The 19,437-nt window shown below is 36.4% G+C and overlaps 1 protein-coding gene across 3 annotated transcripts in view; it reads right to left on the bottom strand.

Moving 5' to 3' along the window:
* Positions 1–3,817: 3,817 nt before the first annotated feature.
* Positions 3,818–19,437, bottom strand: part of LOC145674422 (uncharacterized) — a 77,772-nt gene continuing 62,152 nt past the window's right edge. For all 3 annotated transcript variants that reach the window (XM_081744454.1, XM_081744456.1, XM_081744457.1), the window contains 2 exons: positions 15,461–15,724; positions 3,818–7,122 (listed from right to left, as the gene is read on the bottom strand). In XM_081744454.1, the coding sequence (XP_081600580.1) occupies positions 15,461–15,724 (264 nt within the window). In that variant the 3' untranslated portion in view covers positions 3,818–7,122. The remainder of the gene's footprint in view (positions 7,123–15,460; positions 15,725–19,437) is intronic.

Genomic DNA, 19,437 nt, shown 5'->3' with positions numbered 1-19,437 from the left:
AACCACAATAGTCAGGGCCGGCCTTAGCTTCAGAATGGAAGATGGACTTACCTTTTGCAGTCGGCGACGTCAGTCTTCATGAAGAGTAGCAGGAATTAAATGCATGGTTTTCTTCTTGCTTTCCTGTCAGCAAAAACCTTTTACTAACTCCCGTACATCCATTTTTGAGCTTCGTCCGCATTCATTGTGAGCAGTGTTAGATTTCTTAATCTATTTTGGCACATTGTGCTTCTCGCATAGTATTTAATGAATTTCAATTTTGAGAACAACCTCTCCGCAGAACTCTCAGAGACAGGGAGCGTGAAAAGCAACAATTACGTGGCAGTAAGGTCTGAAAAGCTAGACGCGAATGACTTATATTCCACAATTAAAAGCCTTGTTAGGTCAAACACAGAATTCTGAACTCTTATTTTATATTTCAGCTGTTTCATAAAGCAAATTACTTGCATCGAAAACGAAGAACCAATATCACATTTGCAAGTTGTTTGAAGTATCTGTGCCTTTCTTAGAATTTCATCATCAGTGAGATGAATTATATTGGCAGGAAACAAAAAAAGAAAAATTTGGATACTGTATCTCACACAGAGTAAAACGACAATGTAACTGAATTTAGTATGCCAAATAGTTTAATATAGACGCTAATTCCAAAGTTTGATTCACTGTCACTGAGACGACTATCTTCACACAACTCATCAAAATAACATTTGACCTTTTTGAAACGTTTGTATCTAAATGATGTCTGAACTTTAACTTTTCACACACTTTTAATTGCTTCTTGCTTCAGATATAGCCGGAAAAGGGGGAGGGTGTTAGAACATTGCCGATTAATACAAAACTGAAAAGCATGTTGATTCGACCTATTAGGAGGTAGGGTGAAGGGCCCCCTTACAAGTGTTCTCCTCCCGCATTGCGGGGTTTTGCACGATTACAGTTACACCCCTGATAACATTCATGCGTCTTAATCATTTATTGAATAATAATAATAATAATAAAAAAACGAAATATCGAATCACATTATTTCCTTCTTTTTCTTTCGTTTTCCACGTTATTCATTTTAGTGTTTTTAATTCGTACAACAAAAATACAAACATTGAAATTTCGAGGACAATTATTAACACTCATGTTCAGAGATAATCAAAACGACGATACTTTACTTTCGGGTTGTCAGCTTAGTACTGTTTTTTAAACATTATAACAAGGTTGGTTTTGAAATTGGCGCGGTGGCAAGTTATAGAAATTATCACTACTAACTTTCTCACGGTTCCAATTGTCGAATGAAGGGCACAGTGGCTCAGTGGTAGAGCGCTTACCTCTGGTACTTGGGGTCCCTAGTTCGATCCCCATTCAAGTAAGTTTATGGTGGACAATATCGTGAGTGTGTTCTCTCGGAGTACCCTCGTTTCCTCCCATTTTTTCATTCCACCAATTCTTCCATCAGTATTCATCTGCCTAAATCATCCATCACCCTTAACCTAACGGGCATAATCATGGGACGTTAAATTGAGAGATTTTTCCTATTGTCGATTATAAATCTAGTGCCTGGAGTCCCGTTCTTCGCAAGGGGAGAGTAAGGGCTATGCAAAATAAAGAAATGAGTATAATAAATAAATAAACGACGAATATTACCGGGCTAGCAGACATTCCCCTTTTCTTAAATGTCACCGGGTCTGTCATGAATCACATTAGCGACCCCAAGAAATTTGGATTGGACTCTAATATCGATTGTTTTCGATTATTTTAAGGCACTCTCTTGCACCCTTTAGAGGTGTTAATGGAGGCTGAATTTGGACTTAAACGACATCGGGAAGTCACTATCTCAACGACCGTTAGAACTATGGATCGACAATAATATTGCTCGTTTTCGATTATTTTTACATGTCTGTAGTTTCCTCCTCTTCATACAGTGTATTTTTTTTTCAGATTATAGGTGATAAAGTGTACCAAGTTTCGTTGAAATGGATCCAGGCGTTTCAAAGTTATCCTGGAACATAAACACATCTTGCCCCCCTTAAAATGGAGTTTCAAAAACTGGGACATAAGCTCGTTTATTTTAAACGAATAATTGATATACCGAGTTTCATTTTCCTAAGTTAATAAAATAGTGAAATACTCAGACTCAGTCTTTCACATAAATATTGACTTCCAGCCCCACTTAGGTTACGCATTTTAATCAAACTAGCATGACAAAAATCTCAAAGCCATGGCCCACTCACCCAAAATCATCAAAATCGGTACAGCGGTCTACAAGTGTTCATGGACAAACAAAGTTTTTAATATTGTAATGTCCCACGTGGTGTTGTGTATAAATAACTCTTCACGCTAATGTTTATAAACACGAGCACATGGTTTAGCAAGAGGATTCTACACACCTGATGGATCCACTATCACCTGCAAACGACGGACTCCTGGCTCCTCCCACGTAACAGCAGCGCCACCGCCACCCGAGGACCCCTATAAATTTGGTGGACGACAGCAAATAGGTACCAGTTTCATTTTTCTGGTGTCCCTTCTACTGTTTGGAGTAACCATTAGGAGTAACCTAACCCCAGGCCTCTAGTCTGCTACGGGACTCTTGGTCTATCGTTTCTCCCAGATTAGCCTGCTACGGGCTCTGTTTGGGAATCCTAGCCTCAGCCGCTTAGCCTGCTACGAGGTTCTGTGGTCACCTAACCAACACTCTGCTTACCACGGAGCATTGGGTCCCTAACTCCACTCTGCTTAGCCTGCTACGGGTCTCTGTAGAGATCCTGTCTGCGACCTTACGGTCAAAGTCTACCTATATCTCACCTTGCAAACTTAGAGAAATTATATGTATAGTATTTTGTAAAATACTGTTTATAGTGGAATTTTTATAATAAAAGCTGGTAGTGGGAGTCGATTCCGGACGCTTTACCTACAACCTATATGGGACAAAGTAATATATAGTAGCTGCCCCCTTACAACGGGGATTTTCAAAATCTCTGGAACTTGATTCCGATCATTTTAAATGAAAATATACCTAATTTCATCTTCCTAAGTTGACAGGTTCGGGAGATATTTAAATTTCTTCTTACATTTTGACACTCTCTGCTCTTTCCTTAGAATAGGCACTTTAATGAAAGTAAAATGACCGACACCTCAGTTAGTCCATGGTCCAGTCATGTACTGAAAATTATCAAAATCGGTATAGAGGTCTACATGGAGTTAGCAAACAATCATAGTTATATTGATTTCTATATATGTAGTTATAGGGACCCCCTTTATGAAATGAGAATTTTCAGAGGCACTAGGACACGGGTCAATTTATTTCATATAAAGAATTTGCAAACCCAGTTTCATCTTTCTAGGTTCACAAGATCGTGAGACGTTTAATTTTTTACATAAATTTTGACATCATTTGTTCTACCCTTTAGGATGTGAATTTAAATAACGTAACATATCTAAAATTTAAGTTAGCCCATGATCCAGTTATGTAGCAAAAATTACCAAAATCGATCTAACGGTCTAAGAAGAGTACGTAGGCAACCCTTTGGACAGCTTGTCTTCAACTTGGCAATTATTTTCCACGTCACTACACAGTGTGTCTTGATTTCGTCACATTACCTCGTATGAAGACGTTTCTTAGGTCGTTTGAATTGTGTCAAGACACATACGTTAATTAACGTTAATTTTCCAGAGTTAACTTAGATCAGAAAATGCTTTTGCATCTATCTATTATTGAATCTAGGAGGGAGGGGCTATATAAAATATCAAATATGTGGATTTCGCTGAATGCTGGTTTAGTTGTGTTTCCATTTATCAGTATCTCTATGTGTTACTATGAGTAAAATGAACTTCATTTATAAATATTTCAATTTATTTTTTTCGTCATAATATATATAACTTTCAAGACTTCTTTTTACAATGAAGGCAATCATTTCTTACTATCTAAATGATGTAAATTTTACCTTTACATGGTAGCTACAGAACAAAAGTATTGTATAAGTATATTATTTAAAACAAAAAAGCAGTCAATTTAAACTATAATTAATATCTATGTACACAACCAAAACAGGAAACTTACTAAAGCAAACGCCAAAAATATAGGCGGGTTGCGCGCGCAACAAGAAGTGAGAGGAGAGAGCAACAGCCAACTAGCAACCTACGCACTTGCCACATTTACATTTGTCTTGCTCAGTCACTGTCAAGGTTTCATGTTTCGCGCGCGTTTGGAAGTTTGCTACATTTAACGCTAACTGAAAAAGATCCTTGCACCTCAACCAACAAACCACAGATCATCCAGTGGCTAAAAAAACGAAACATATCCCACTCAGATAGAGTAACACGGGCCGAGCTGTTGTTGAAAGTCCGCGGGAATGCGCCAGGGAAAACATGTGAGCTCAACGAAATCGCTCTCCAGCATGGTCACGAAGTATCAGACTTTCTCCTTACCACTGTCAATATAACCCTGTTGTTGAGCTGATTTGGGCAAAAGTGAAGGGAGAAGTAGCAGAGCGTAACAAGACATTTAAATTAGCTGACGTACAGAGAATAACTCACGACATTTTGGATTCGGTGACAAGAAGCGATTGGGAGACACGCGTAGCTCATGCGGAAAAGCTACAAGAGAACGATTATCTACGTGAATGTTCAAGGGATAGGATTCTTAAACCTATTGTTATCAACTTGAATGAGGACAGCAGTAGCAGTGACGACAGCTCCTCCCACTTCGACCATGAGGAAGACGAGACAAGTGACTTTGACGACTGAGGAATTCGTTAAGTCTTGACTTTGGTATTTTAAACTTCTCTGTTTTCAGTTACTTCGTTACAATAAAGTGAACTATCCAGCGTTCACGGGTGTTACTGAAAGAAAGACTAAAAACTTTAGTCAGAATGACCGATAACTCAAAATATACTGAATACTAATGAAGTAGAAGGCAAGCGGTCTTCCGCGCTCGATTATTCAAAATATTTATACTGATAACAGAACCAATAGAGGAGAAAGTCTGAGCTCTCCTCGTAGTTTGAATGGACTATAGTACTGAAATATTGTCCACCTACGCTAGGCGGCAGCATTGCTGCTAAAGATACAATTCTTCTCGGGAGACGAAGAAGCGCGAACCATTGTGAAGAAAGCGCGTTGTGATGTAATGGCTTGGGTGGCTTTTTTGTTGTTTTTTGAACATTTAAATTTTTGTGTTGTGGAGATTGTAAATGAATCTGTTGTACAAGTTTCTTAGTGTGTGTGTGTGTACGTTTCTTTGCTTTTCATGCGACGTGACGGACAGGCGAAGTTAAAATGCCTACGTGCTTTGTTCCTAACTGTAAGTAAGGATATCGTGGTTTGGGATGCAAACCGTTTTTTTGCGCCTCCTAAAAACGAAGAAGAATTTTCGAAGTGGGTAAGGGCTATTCCTCGAAGTGATAGAAATCTTACAGGAAAGTGTTTCGTGTGTGATATTCATTTTGCAGTCGAATTTATTTTAAAAGTAGATTCTTTTATAATAAAGGGAGAAACCGTTGAAATACCGGTGAAGCTTGTGAAGGGGCTTAAATGCCCTTACGGGATCAATGAGTACGCTTTGAAAGCTATTGAAAATTATTTTCGCGGGAAAAACGACGAAAACAAACGATTTGGTATCGTTATATTTGACGAAGTTAAACTGCGAGACGAAGTGCGTTTCAACTCGGAACTCTTTGAAAGTGGAGGGTTAGTAGATTTCGGTGATTACACCCCAGAAGAAAGCAGAGATGATATCGCAAACTACGCACTAGTGTTCATGTTTGTGCCTCATATGCATAGTTGGGTTCAGCCGGTTGCTGTTTACGCAAGCAAAAATGCTTCTGGAGATATTATTTGTAAAATATTAATTCAAGTTGTTCTACAACTTGAACGGGCTGGTGCAAGAATTATTGGCTTTACCGCAGATGGTAGTCAGTCAAACAAGAAAGTTTGGAGAAGTTCAGGGAATTCTGGACAGAAAGGAAACTTAAAATGCTGCATTCCTAATCCTGCTGACGAAACTAGAAAACTTTGGGCCTTTTCGAATGCTGTGCATATAATAAAATGTATGAGAAATTATTTTCACGACAAAAGCGAAGCTCTTTACTGCAACCGGACCGTGAATTACGATTTTTATAGGCGAGTGTATGAAACTGACATAACACCCGCATATGCGGGAATGAGGGTTTGTCCCAAACTGACTTCCTCTCATATAAATCCTTCTTCATTTCAAAGGATGAATGTACGAATGGCTTCTCAGTTATTCAGTGCTTCTATGGCAAACGGAATGAAGTTTTACAGAGATGTCGTTAAGGTAGAAGAACTTACGGGAAGTGAACCAACAGAAGAATTTACAAGAGATGTAAATAGTTTGATTGACGCCCTGAATGCAACAACACCAAAAAATGCACTCTATAAAGGTTGTACATCTTATTCCGTCTGCCAGCTGATTGCCGAGTGGTAAGTAGATACCTTTCTTTTGTCTAGAGCGACAAGCGCGCCGCGTAGCGGCCGACCATTGGTACTGCCTGAGAGCTCAGACTTTCTCCTCTATTGGTTCTGCTAATAATGTAATGTGGCAAACCTATTTCATCACCTAAGTGAACCTGAATACAGTACTTTGTTTGGAAATAAGAAAAAATAACGACTACATTTTTAATTTATTGAAGACTTGAGCATTAAATGTCACTGTACACTATGATTAATTTACATAATGTTGAAGATTGGTTACGGCAGAACGCAGGCTTTGAGCTGTGGCTAGGTAAACGGCTGTCGTCTGCTTACTCCTGCAGCAGGAGGGGAAGGAGGTGGTACATGACAAGGGAAAGTTGACAACAGCGAGCTGTAAGGTGCGCGCGCAACCTGCCTATATTTTTGGCGTTTGCTTTAATATGACTATTGTAATTAAAAAGCAAATTCAAAACTTTATGAAAATTTTAACATCGAATAAAATGCATAACATTACATTCCTAACATAACATAACGTTCTTAATACTATATAACATTAGGGATTTTTTAAAACTATCAATATCAAGGTTTCAATGACCTTTAAAAACAGTGCTTCTTTTGTAACTTGTACGCTCTGATTAGATTTCTTCGGACGTAATTGTTTCCTTGTGTGAACATCATACAGCTTTTATTCAATATCGAACCGGGTTCCTAAAGGAAGAAGCAAGAATATAAGTTCCATCCTTTACGAGTTAGTTTCAGCACTTACTAATATATATAACACATAATGAATGTATGTATGTATGTAACACATAATGAATGTATGTATGTATGTAACACATAATGAATGTATGTATGTATGTAACACATAATGAATGAATGTATGTATGTAACACATAATGAATGAATGTATGTATGTAACACATAATGAATGAATGTATGTATGTAACACATAATGAATGAATGTATGTATGTAACACATAATGAATGAATGTATGTATGTAACACATAATGAATGAATGAATGAATGTAACACATAATGAATGAATGAATGAATGTAACACATAATGAATGAATGAATGTAACACATAATGAATGAATGAATGAATGAATGTAACACATAATGAATGAATGAATGAATGTAACACATAATGAATGAATGAATGAATGAATGTAACACATAATGAATGAATGAATGAATGAATGTAACACATAATGAATGAATGAATGAATGAATGTAACACATAATGAATGAATGAATGAATGAATGTAACACATAATGAATGAATGAATGAATGAATGTAACACATAATGAATGAATGAATGAATGAATGTAACACATAATGAATGAATGAATGAATGAATGTAACACATAATGAATGAATGAATGTAACACATAATGAATGAATGAATGTAACACATAATGTATGTATGTATGTATGTATGTATGTATGTATGTATGTATGTATGTATGTATGTATGTATGTATGTATGTATGTATGTATGTATGTATGTATGTATGTATGTATGTATGTATGTATGTATGTATGTATGTATGTATGTATGTATGTATGTATGTATGTATGTATGTATGTATGTATGTATGTATGTATGTATGTATGTATGTATGTATGTATGTATGTATGTATGTATGTATGTATGTATGTATGTATGTATGTATGTATGTATGTATGTATGTATGTATGTATGTATGTATGTATGTATGTATGTATGTATGTATGTATGTATGTATGTATGTATGTATGTATGTATGTATGTATGTATGTATGTATGTATGTATGTATGTATGTATGTATGTATGTATGTATGTATGTATGTATGTATGTATGTATGTATGTATGTATGTATGTATGTATGTATGTATGTATGTATGTATGTATGTATGTATGTATGTATGTATGTATGTATGTATGTATGTATGTATGTATGTATGTATGTATGTATGTATGTATGTATGTATGTATGTATGTATGTATGTATGTATGTATGTATGTATGTATGTATGTATGTATGTATGTATGTATGTATGTATGTATGTATGTATGTATGTATGTATGTATGTATGTATGTATGTATGTATGTATGTATGTATGTATGTATGTATGTATGTATGTATGTATGTATGTATGTATGTATGTATGTATGTATGTATGTATGTATGTATGTATGTATGTATGTATGTATGTATGTATGTATGTATGTATGTATGTATGTATGTATGTATGTATGTATGTATGTATGTATGTATGTATGTATGTATGTATGTATGTATGTATGTATGTATGTATGTATGTATGTATGTATGTATGTATGTATGTATGTATGTATGTATGTATGTATGTATGTATGTATGTATGTATGTATGTATGTATGTATGTATGTATGTATGTATGTATGTATGTATGTATGTATGTATGTATGTATGTATGTATGTATGTATGTATGTATGTATGTATGTATGTATGTATGTATGTATGTATGTATGTATGTATGTATGTATGTATGTATGTATGTATGTATGTATGTATGTATGTATGTATGTATGTATGTATGTATGTATGTATGTATGTATGTATGTATGTATGTATGTATGTATGTATGTATGTATGTATGTATGTATGTATGTATGTATGTATGTATGTATGTATGTATGTATGTATGTATGTATGTATGTATGTATGTATGTATGTATGTATGTATGTATGTATGTATGTATGTATGTATGTATGTATGTATGTATGTATGTATGTATGTATGTATGTATGTAACTAACAAATATACATACATACATACACACACACAAAGAAAAAAACGAGAGAACCTCAAAGTAAAGTCGCTCCACAGTTATTTTAATTTCTCTATTTAAAGACATATAAAGATATACAAAATAATATTAGAAATGAACTCGTCATTGCAAAATAATTACTAACGAGGAAAGGGTGTGACGTTACTCAGGGATAATTGCATCGAACTTGGTGTAGGAGTAGGTAATGGGAATAGAAAAGAACGTGTAGAAGCATTCGTTTCGCAGGCGTTCGGAGTCAGAAATAATGGGCCCTAGAGTTCTGAAGAAGTATGGCATGTCAATCAGATATTGATGGGACGGAGCCTTTGCTCGCTGTTGCGGCCAATGCAGAAGTAGTTTAATAAAGTAGAATGAAAACAGAAAAGATGAGCTGAAGAGAAGATGCGCCAATGGCCGTCCTCAGTCCCACCAGGCGAATACCGGGATACTAAATCTATCAACCGCCCTTGCCATTACCACCTTATCTCTTGTCGATTGGATATGCACCACTAGTAAGGCGAAGTTGTTGTTACGAGACTGTTTCTATCCAATACATTTTGCTGCTTTCTAGTGGTCAGTAGACCAAATTCAAATATTTTTTTTTGTCCTTTGCGTTAACATAGTAGTATTACTGTATTCAAACCGTTATTTTTGTCATGGCCGTCCACATTCGTTACCATTTTAAACATCACTAATCCCGAAATATATATCTAAGTTCGTCTCACAAACATGCAATACTTTAATATTGGTAGGAGCTACGTCGTAGATATCAAAAATGCGTACAAATGAAATCAGTTAATATTGGTGGGTTCAAACATTTAATACTTGCGTACTGACATCATCTTATAGTGTGAGGAAAAACAGCAACTTCATTTCGACTCCTTCCCTGGAAAACTTCTCGCAACGCCAATGATTAATTTCTGTACATATTTTCTTTATTTTCTTAATATAATTTCATTAAGCTAACTTATGATGCATACCCAATAAGTAATGGCAGGGGCAGTTGGTAGATTTAGTATCCCGGCGTTTGCCTGGTGGGATTGAGGGCGGACATTGGCGCATTTTCTCTTCAGCTTATCTTTTTTGTTTTCACTCTACTTTATTTAACTACTTCTGCATTGGCCATTACAGCGAGCAAAGGCTCCGTTCCATCAATATCTGATTGACAGGCCATACTTCTTCTGAACTGTAGGGCCCATTATTTCTGATTCCAAATGCCTGCGAAACGAATGCTTCCACACATTCTTTTCTATCCCCATTACCTACTCCTACACCTAATTTGGTGCAATTATTTCTGAATGACATCATACCCTTCCCTCGTACGGAGAAAAATGAACGGAGAATATCATCAAAGGTAAAAATTAAGTTATTACAATTTAAAATGTCTTACATTAAATAGAAATGAAGATACCTGTAATTAAATCTACTTTGCCACTTTTCAAAGAGAACAGATCATACCTTCTCTGTCTAAAACCTTGTCGATCACAAAAAGTGCATCGTCACTTTGCCACACTGAGAATAAGTAATGACGCACGGTCTTGATCCCGATACAGCAAAACTAACGTTTCTGTACTGTGCTTGCTTCATTGGAGTTAACTTTATATTGATATCATGGTTACACAGGGTGTCTACTAAATGTTCATTTTCAAATTCCAGGTTTTATCAAGGTTTTCAAGGTTTATTTTTCCTTTTTTCCAGATCTATTCAGTAGAGTGACATTTATTGTGACACGTATAAGTTAATGCAATTTTATATAGTTCTTAACAAAAACTGGTTATAATTAGAGAATGTATATGGCAAGTGATAGTTTCTTTAAGTGATAAGATGAAAAGAAAAAACTAACTGAAATGTAGGTTCTCAAACATTTTACATAAGAAAATGTTTAATTAAAATATCCCCTACCAGAAGGCCGGTTGAGAAAAATGTGCAGTAGCTTTAAATATCCTAATGTAAGAATACTATTCAGGGGAAAACCTTAATTAAACCGACAAACTTCGGGAAATTATTCTCGGCACCCAAACAAGAAAAAAAAAAATCCTCTTTAACTCTTCTCCAGGACGCATGTTTCCGAGCTAAAAGGTGCCGAAAGTGTGGAAAAATGAACTTCCGATGCCTATATTTCCAAAGTTAACCAAAGTAGAGAGTGCTGCTTAAAATCTCACAAAGGAAATCATATGTTCAGAACAGATAAGACTTCCTTAAAGAGATATTAAGCTGCACTCTCTACGTTTGATAGGATTGGAAATATAGGACTCGGAAGTTTATTTTTCCACACTTTCGGCACCTTGTAGCTCCAAAACTATACCGTCGAGAAAAGTTAGAGGTAGGTACTTCTTGTTTCGGGCTCCAGAATCACCTCCCGAAGTTTATAATTTTAGTTAAGGTTCACCCTGCATAATAGTAAATTTCCGTCAAAAACATTACTTCAAATAAACTAATATTATAGTAATAGCACGTGAGTCTTGATAAACAATGACAAAAATGGCGGGAAAATAGCTTACTCACCGCTAAGTTATGGGATAAAATACCACAAGAGTATTTTACTACAAGCACTTCCCTTTAAAGCACTCTTGTGGTATTTTATGCTAAGTATTGGTAGGACTTAGCGGTGAGTAAGCTATTTTCCCGCCATTTTTGTCAAACTAGTATTAGTTTAGAAGTAAAAAGAAAATGATCATATATAATACAAATTCTTAACGCAAAGTAGTCCATATTGTTAAACGTTATTGCACATTCTTCTTGGATGGGGACTGGCCATCAGTTATATTTTATTTAAAAATGTATTGTAACATGAAAGTTTAAGAAACTGAAAATGTTATGGAACCACGCACATTATATGAACAAATATAGAAAACAACTTTCATAGTGAACAGTTTTTGACATTTAACTTCTAGAGTTCAACATCCCTTTTAACTTTTTCGCCTGTTCTTCCAACGCATCTACTTCTGCTTCGGCGTCAGTTAGTATTCATTTCTTCTTTAATTCCAACTCATTTATTTTCTTCTTAATATCTTTCTTTTCTCGAGCTGCTCTTTCTTCTTTTTCACCACAGTCTTTCAGATATTCATTTCTTCTGCTTGATGCATTCCTCATATACTGGATCATACTCTTTAATATTACGAATGTCACCAGCAACACGCACAGCAACCAACATACTTCTCTGGACAATCAAGCACTCCTCTTGGAGATTTTCAACAATGCACTCTTTGTTAATGGAGAAACTCCTTTCCACTGCTGCGTTGCTATGGAAAAGTACACATATCTTATACATGAATGTTTTAAACGCATTGGAGACACCTTCTTAACAGATCATGGAGAAAAACGTGTAATCTGTCATTTTTGTAACTGAAATTTGAGTTTTCGTGCTGTGTTTTGGTCTGAACAAAATTTTAAATATTCCAAATTCACCATATCAGCATTTACATGTGTTATTTGCTCCTTCTCGACAAATGTCTCCAGGGCGAGTCTGATACGTGATTCACGAAGGGTTTCGTTGGTCATAGTTTCTGGAGACAAGCAATCTGCAAATTGTTACACTGTATTTTAAAGGACATTTTAGCATAAGTTTTTTTACACAGTTCTTGTAACAATCTTCTGCATTCTTTCTTAAAGTTCAATATATATTAATATCCTTTACTCCTTTAAGAGATGTAACCACAGAAAATCCAACATCAACTAGATTAAGTGGTTTTAAGATGCCCTAATCAAAAACATCTATTGAGGTCAGTTTTTTTTTTTAAGTTTTATCTACTTTTAAGAGATCATCTTTCACGAAGCGGCTTAAACTACGAATCAACGTGTTTAGGTCATTCCATAGAAACGGTAGTAATGGACTGTCTGTCTGGTACTTAGTGAGGAATTCTTCTAGTTGTACAGATACGGACTGAAGGAACCCTAATCTAGCAGGCAACAGTACATCAGAGATGTGGGCTTTTACTTTAGAGGAGTTTGATGTTTCAGGAGGTTTTGTTTTCACTGCATCAACATAAACTTTTAAGGCAGGAATCATAGTTATGGCACAGTTGATAACTTTAGAATTCTCCACGCACCTAATAGAACAGAATTTAAACTGCTGTTCCAGATGCTGCCATGAAATCTGCTCTTCTTGAAGGGAAGTCCTTGAATAAGTAGTACAACGCTCTCAAAAACTCTGTCACATTCCAACCAGCTTTGGTATGCGCAGTTTTAAAAGCCCCATTAACAATATATAAAGAGCACGTTCCTGTTTCCAAAAGCTGTGGACCTTCACCATTTTCTTCACTCAGATAGGCCATCATATCACTCAGAAATTTCAAATTAACGTTGGGGCTATCAAGATAAACCTGAAGTAACTTACAAAAATCGAGACCCTTGTCCTTAAAAGTATTTATAAATGCACTTAACAAATCCTGGTCAGTAGTATGTCCGAGGAATACAGATGTTAAATAACGTGTTAAACCTTTATTTTCGTCACTGTGCCAGAAACGAACTACTAAGTTCATTTGATTTTTCTGTGGGATAGTGTTTAGGCTTTCGTCGAACGATACTGCAAAAAATTCACAATTTTGTAGTTCACGAAGTAACTTCTGTTGGAAATATGGACCCAATCCAAAAGTGATAACATAACCTATTTTGTCTTTGTATAACTGCATATTTTTAGCGACTTCACACTCAGGAAACATTAAAGGAAACAAATCCGTTGCACTCGCTTGGCTTCTGGCCGATGCATGACGTAACTTTGTGTAATGTCCAGATTATTTCTGCTTTCGTCACTTGATCTTTGATAAGATAACTCTTTATTACACCACTAGTTTTTGCTGGGCTTTCATTTTTCTCCTGAACAACTGAACTGGAAGACGCTGTAGAATTTTTTGTACAGGAAGGCTCCTTGTTAACATTGCTTGAGAACTTTACGATCGCACATTGTGCATTAAGAGCTTTAACAGCTATTTGATGTTTCTTTCCTTTTTCATGAGATTTCAATGATCCAGCTCCCGTATTTGAAATGTCAAGATCAGTTCTGCAGAGTTTACAATCTGCTTTAAATGGATCGTTGGATCTAATAACCCATTTCCACTGGCCTTTCCACAAGTCCTGGAATTTAGTTTTACTTTTCGCCATTTTAATGGCTGAAAAATAAAATGTTAATTGTTAGTGTGTAACAGGATTTATTGCAAGACTAGTAAAATGTTAACCTAAATACAAAAAGTGATTCCGTTAAGATGTGGGCAATTTTACTTTTTCCCGGTGATACGCCTTTCGGCCACCGGGAATGGTGTTCATTGCGACATCCGCGGGCTTGGACTTCTGTTAAAAAGCTTCGGCACAGGAGTATATGCGGAATGTTGTTCCAGACCTGTCTACTACTCTTACTACAGAAACATGTAAACCAATGTCTTCACAAAGCAGCAAATAAGCTGGATTCATACTATGCAAATAAGCAGCAACTACAGAGAAAGCTTCTAGCTTGTATGCCAGTATTCCCTCAGTGTAAGACACAAACTTAATTGATCATGAAATTTAACTTTTTCAATCACCTTACTCTCATAATCGGGAACTAATTTATCTCTTTTTGTAATCACTGTTACTCGCAACGACCATGCCAAACAAATAAAATCTTATTCAGTCTCTTCTTGTAACCTCAACATACTTTCCAAAAACATCCATCGCCTGCACTCTGCCTCTCTTTCTCAACTACGTCTTCACTGAATAAGCTATTATTGGCTTTTAACTTATGCTGTAGTATATAACTTTCTTGCATTTTACAGAAATATACTAATTTCATACCAATCCCAAAAACAATATTTTAAAAACAAAACTTCCAGGTTCCTCGTCCAATTCCAGGCTATTTCCAGGTTTTCCAGGTCCAAAAGTAAATTCCAGGCTAATTCCAGGTTTTCAAGGTTTTCCAGGTCAGTAGACACCCTGTTACAATGTTTTTTAACACAGTGTGAGTCAAAAGTTTGAATCCATAGCCAATAGTGGAGTCAACACTATTGCTAATGCTTCTGGTTTCAGGTGGTGATATCTAAATGAGTCAACTTACACTTGCAATGATATCGTTAAGCAGCTGTTTAACATGCATTTGCCTTAATCAAGCAACCAATGTTGAAGAAAAACGCACTGAGTATTCTCTGTTCAACGGGAGTAATGACGCAAACACAGACACTGCCAAATATATGTTGTAAACAGCGAACTCAAATCGATTTCTCAGTGAGTGATCCAGTTTTATAAAGTTAATACAAATTGTACTATGATACTTACTTAATGATCACTTCGATTGTATGGACATGCATCGAAAAATTTCCCCATTTTAATGCACAATCCTGAACTACATCTGTGAGGATAGACTTCTTTGATAGCCATGCCGCACTGGAAGCAGTATCCGTGTCTCCACCTAAGGGAGCATCTAGAACATCCGTACAGGTGGAGACACGGCCAGAACACGGCGCTTCTTGGCTGGTCCTTGCAGAAGACACAAAGATTTAACGCTGATAGTACGAAGGCCAAACCGAAATTGGCGATCATCTGTAAAATAGAACAAAAGTTACAAGGAAAATGACATGAAATGTTTAGTTTAACGTATATGGTTATACACTATAAGATTAAAGGACGCTTACGAGAAGTGAAACTGAATGAGATAATAGACGGAAAGAAGAGAGTGACGAGGACTGGCACAATCTCGTAAAAACCCACAGACATATGGCTTGCTAGCAAAGCAAAAACTCATTTGCAATAGAGACGACAACTGTACTGCTGAGCTACCTCGAAGAGAGTAATGTTTAATTTTGTTCGTATTACGTACAGTCTTCTGTCTGCGCTGTGCTTCAAAGAAGGGGAATTAATCGAAACCTCACCAGCCAAGGTACTTCAGTCAGGAACGTGTCCTATTCCCTCAAAAAGTGACTAGCCATGTGCTTTTGGTGCACGAGAACCAGGGTTCGACTATCGATGGGGGAAAGTTGAATGCATTAAAGCATTCGGATTGCAGTTTGAACTGTAGGTCTCTTCTTAAATAGTCACGTCGATCGTTTCGTCAGTGTGAGTCAAATCAATCAGTCGTGAGCATGACCAGAAACGGAGAACAGTTCATTTGACGTTGACATTCGTTTTCTAGAGTAGAGACTACGTGACTACAACGCAACACATTGAAGTTGGCATTAAATTATTACATTCCTTTCAGAAAGGACACACTGTGAGGGGATAATTCGTTGATTCAAAATACAGGTAACTTTACTATGTTGTTTTTGCTTCCAGAGTTCGGTTGAATATACAAAATCGTAATTTTGCTATTTCTGGTGGTAGTCACGTAATAGTGGAAGTCTGATGAAAACAGTTATTTTGTTGAAACTGTTACGTGACTGTGTTTGGGTGGGGCAAATAAAAGTGGCCAGGACGAGTGGATACATTTGGATGTGAATGTTTGCATGGAAACACACCACGTGTACGTACACCACCGATTTAGATCTTAGTGCGGGCTGTGTCAGTGTGAGTTGAGCAGTGCACAGGTGAAGATGGTACTCACAGTGCAGCAGAGAGTGTTAATTGTGGAAAGTTACGTGAAAACAAATTCGTGGAAAGTGTGGTCAGTTGTTTGCTCATGAATTTCATGTTGTCAAAGCGCCAGCAAAGAGTGCAATGGAACGATTAGTCACAAAATGACCTCAGATAGGATCTGTTTTGAACAAGGCAAAAAACATGCCGAAACATGTCCGAACACCTGAAATTGTGGGTGCAGTTAACCAGAAAATGCTCCAGAGTTCTACCAAATCAACCCGAAGCCTGTCACAAAAGACTGACAAATCACGTTGATTATGCGGACGAATACTCCACGGATCACATTTCCGCAGCCTTCACTTCTGATAAAATTGTCAGCAGAGGTCAGTCTGGTGTCGGCCCTAGCTGGCCACGTCGGTCACCTGACCTGTCCGTGTGCAATTACTTTTCGTGGTGAAACCACAAATCACACCTCAAACCACAAGGTGTATCCTAGCAATCCTCATAGTCTTCAAGAACTGCAGCAGAACATTGCTGATGAGATTGCAGAAATTCAAGCAGCCCAGCTTCGATCTGTCTTCTGCAACTTTCTGACCAGGGACCAAAAGTGCCAAGAGATGAATGGTGGTCATTTTCAACATCCGCTATAAGCAGATAAGCGAACTATTTCCTTTCCTTTGCTGTTTCTTTGTACCCTGAATCTCTGTTCTCCGGGCCACTTTTACTTGCCCCATCCTGTATTATCACATAGCCTTGATCAGTGTGTTATTGTTTGGTTTCACAATATGGAAACAAGACCTAATAGAATACTTATGTTACAGTCAGAGCAAACGAAATATTTGTAAAACTTATTTTAGTTAATAACTGATACAAACGGATAGATTAGATTAACGTATTGATACCACAATAAAAAATGTGTTCCCGCCGTGATGCACAAAGATTACTCAAACTGCTGTTTTCATTTTCCTCATAAATATAAAGAAAAAAATCAAACAGGAAGTTCCAACGTTCACAGTAAAAAATTACACTCTCTGTGAAAATATGGACATGCTCATGAGCAGAAAGAGTAAGTCATTACTGTGGGGTTCCTGCAAATGTATGAACAGGTTCCATGAGATTTTACATCTTCTAAGCTCCTGATTGTGCACTGAACAGAACAATGAATTCCCTTTTACAATAACTCACAAATCCTTTGCCTCTACACTGTTATTGTTGAACGCAAGGAAAGGCTTTTCTGTTGTAGTTCGTGCCTTACTTCTAGGTAGTTTAAGTAACTTGGATTCTGTAGAAGATTAAGATATTCGGTGTGAGGACCTTAAGAAATAAGATTCTAACCAAAAGTTTCAGGGAAGTTGAGTGTAAAGAGAGAGAGCTATTGATGGAAAGAAGATAGGGAATGTAGATATGAAGAACGAACTTGGCAAGACGCTAAACGCAGAAACTATTCCCGAAATCTAACCTAAGTGAAACCCTTTTGAGAATAGGCTAACAAGGGAAGTTCGGGAGAAAGCACTCGCCTGCAGAGAAATTAAGCATGCCATTTGAAAGACCAATCCATGCTGATTACAACTAACTAATAAAATTCCTGTACGGTTGAGAACTTTTCGAGATTCAACGTTTAAATGCACGATTGCCCCTCCTAGCGACCTACAGTTTTGATGGTTTGAACTTGCTACTGCTTGATCACTGGGGTCCATTCATAAACAAATTATCCATTGCAAGTTGGACGACAGATGGTAAAGACGTAATGGTTAAGAATATACCAAAGAACTGCACATGATTTGTATAACCATTTGATGTCTTTGGATTCCGACCAATAAAAGAATATGGCAGGAGATTCGTACATAGTATGGAACTTCTTCATCCAGACTTTATGATGTAACAATCACATAAAGTTCGTGTCCATACTAATGAATCAGTTCATCGTGATACATTGGATTGTTTCAGTTTGCATTCCACAAGGCAGGTTACCGAACATATATACCTTTTGAATCACCTGTCGAATTTGGTGGAAGATATTGCATGTTAAATTCCTCCAGGTACTTCGCGAATAGACATTGAAGGGTAATATCTGTTACACTTACGTGTTTGATGTTGACAAAACAATTTCTAACTGGAAAAATACTGTAGATATACATAAACTCTTTACAACACTGATATCATAAACTTATTACATTTCTGTGAGTGTTATTACTTCCATGTTATACTATAACAATGAAGTATTGTATTACGGTCTAAATGCCTAATATATATCCAGATACGACACGATTTGGGTCAAGACCTACCATTTCCGTATTGACGTCGGAGTGTCTATATGTACAGTGTACACTCATGTCCAAAATTATTGTCGCATGTCTATAAATATGTTGTTGCAGGAAAATAATTTGATAACGAATTCGCCCGTCGGCAAAGACACATATGTGGAAAATTTCAGGTCAAAAGAGCAGTAAATAAGAACAATAAAACGAAAATAAAACTTTCTTGTCCATTTAGCAACATTTTGTTTTACTCATTCTAATTTTCGTATTTATAATTCTTTTCCTATGAAATTTACCACAAATATACATTTCCCAATTATACACATAACATCAGTATTAAAAGTAATCACCAAAATCATTATCAAATTATATTCTTACAAGAAGACAGTTATAGATATGCGACAATCGTTTTGGACATGAGTGTACATAAGTTCAAAGAATATTTCGTCACGATAAATCACGTAAAAGATTACATACAGTATATAC

Source organism: Thermobia domestica, chromosome 17 (genome assembly GCF_964235325.1).
Source record: "Thermobia domestica chromosome 17, izTheDome1.hap1.1, whole genome shotgun sequence".
In the NCBI taxonomy this organism is placed as follows: domain Eukaryota; kingdom Metazoa; phylum Arthropoda; class Insecta; order Zygentoma; family Lepismatidae; genus Thermobia; species Thermobia domestica.
The sequence above is the reverse complement of the archived record's forward strand: the minus strand, read 5'-3'. Positions and strand labels throughout refer to the sequence as shown.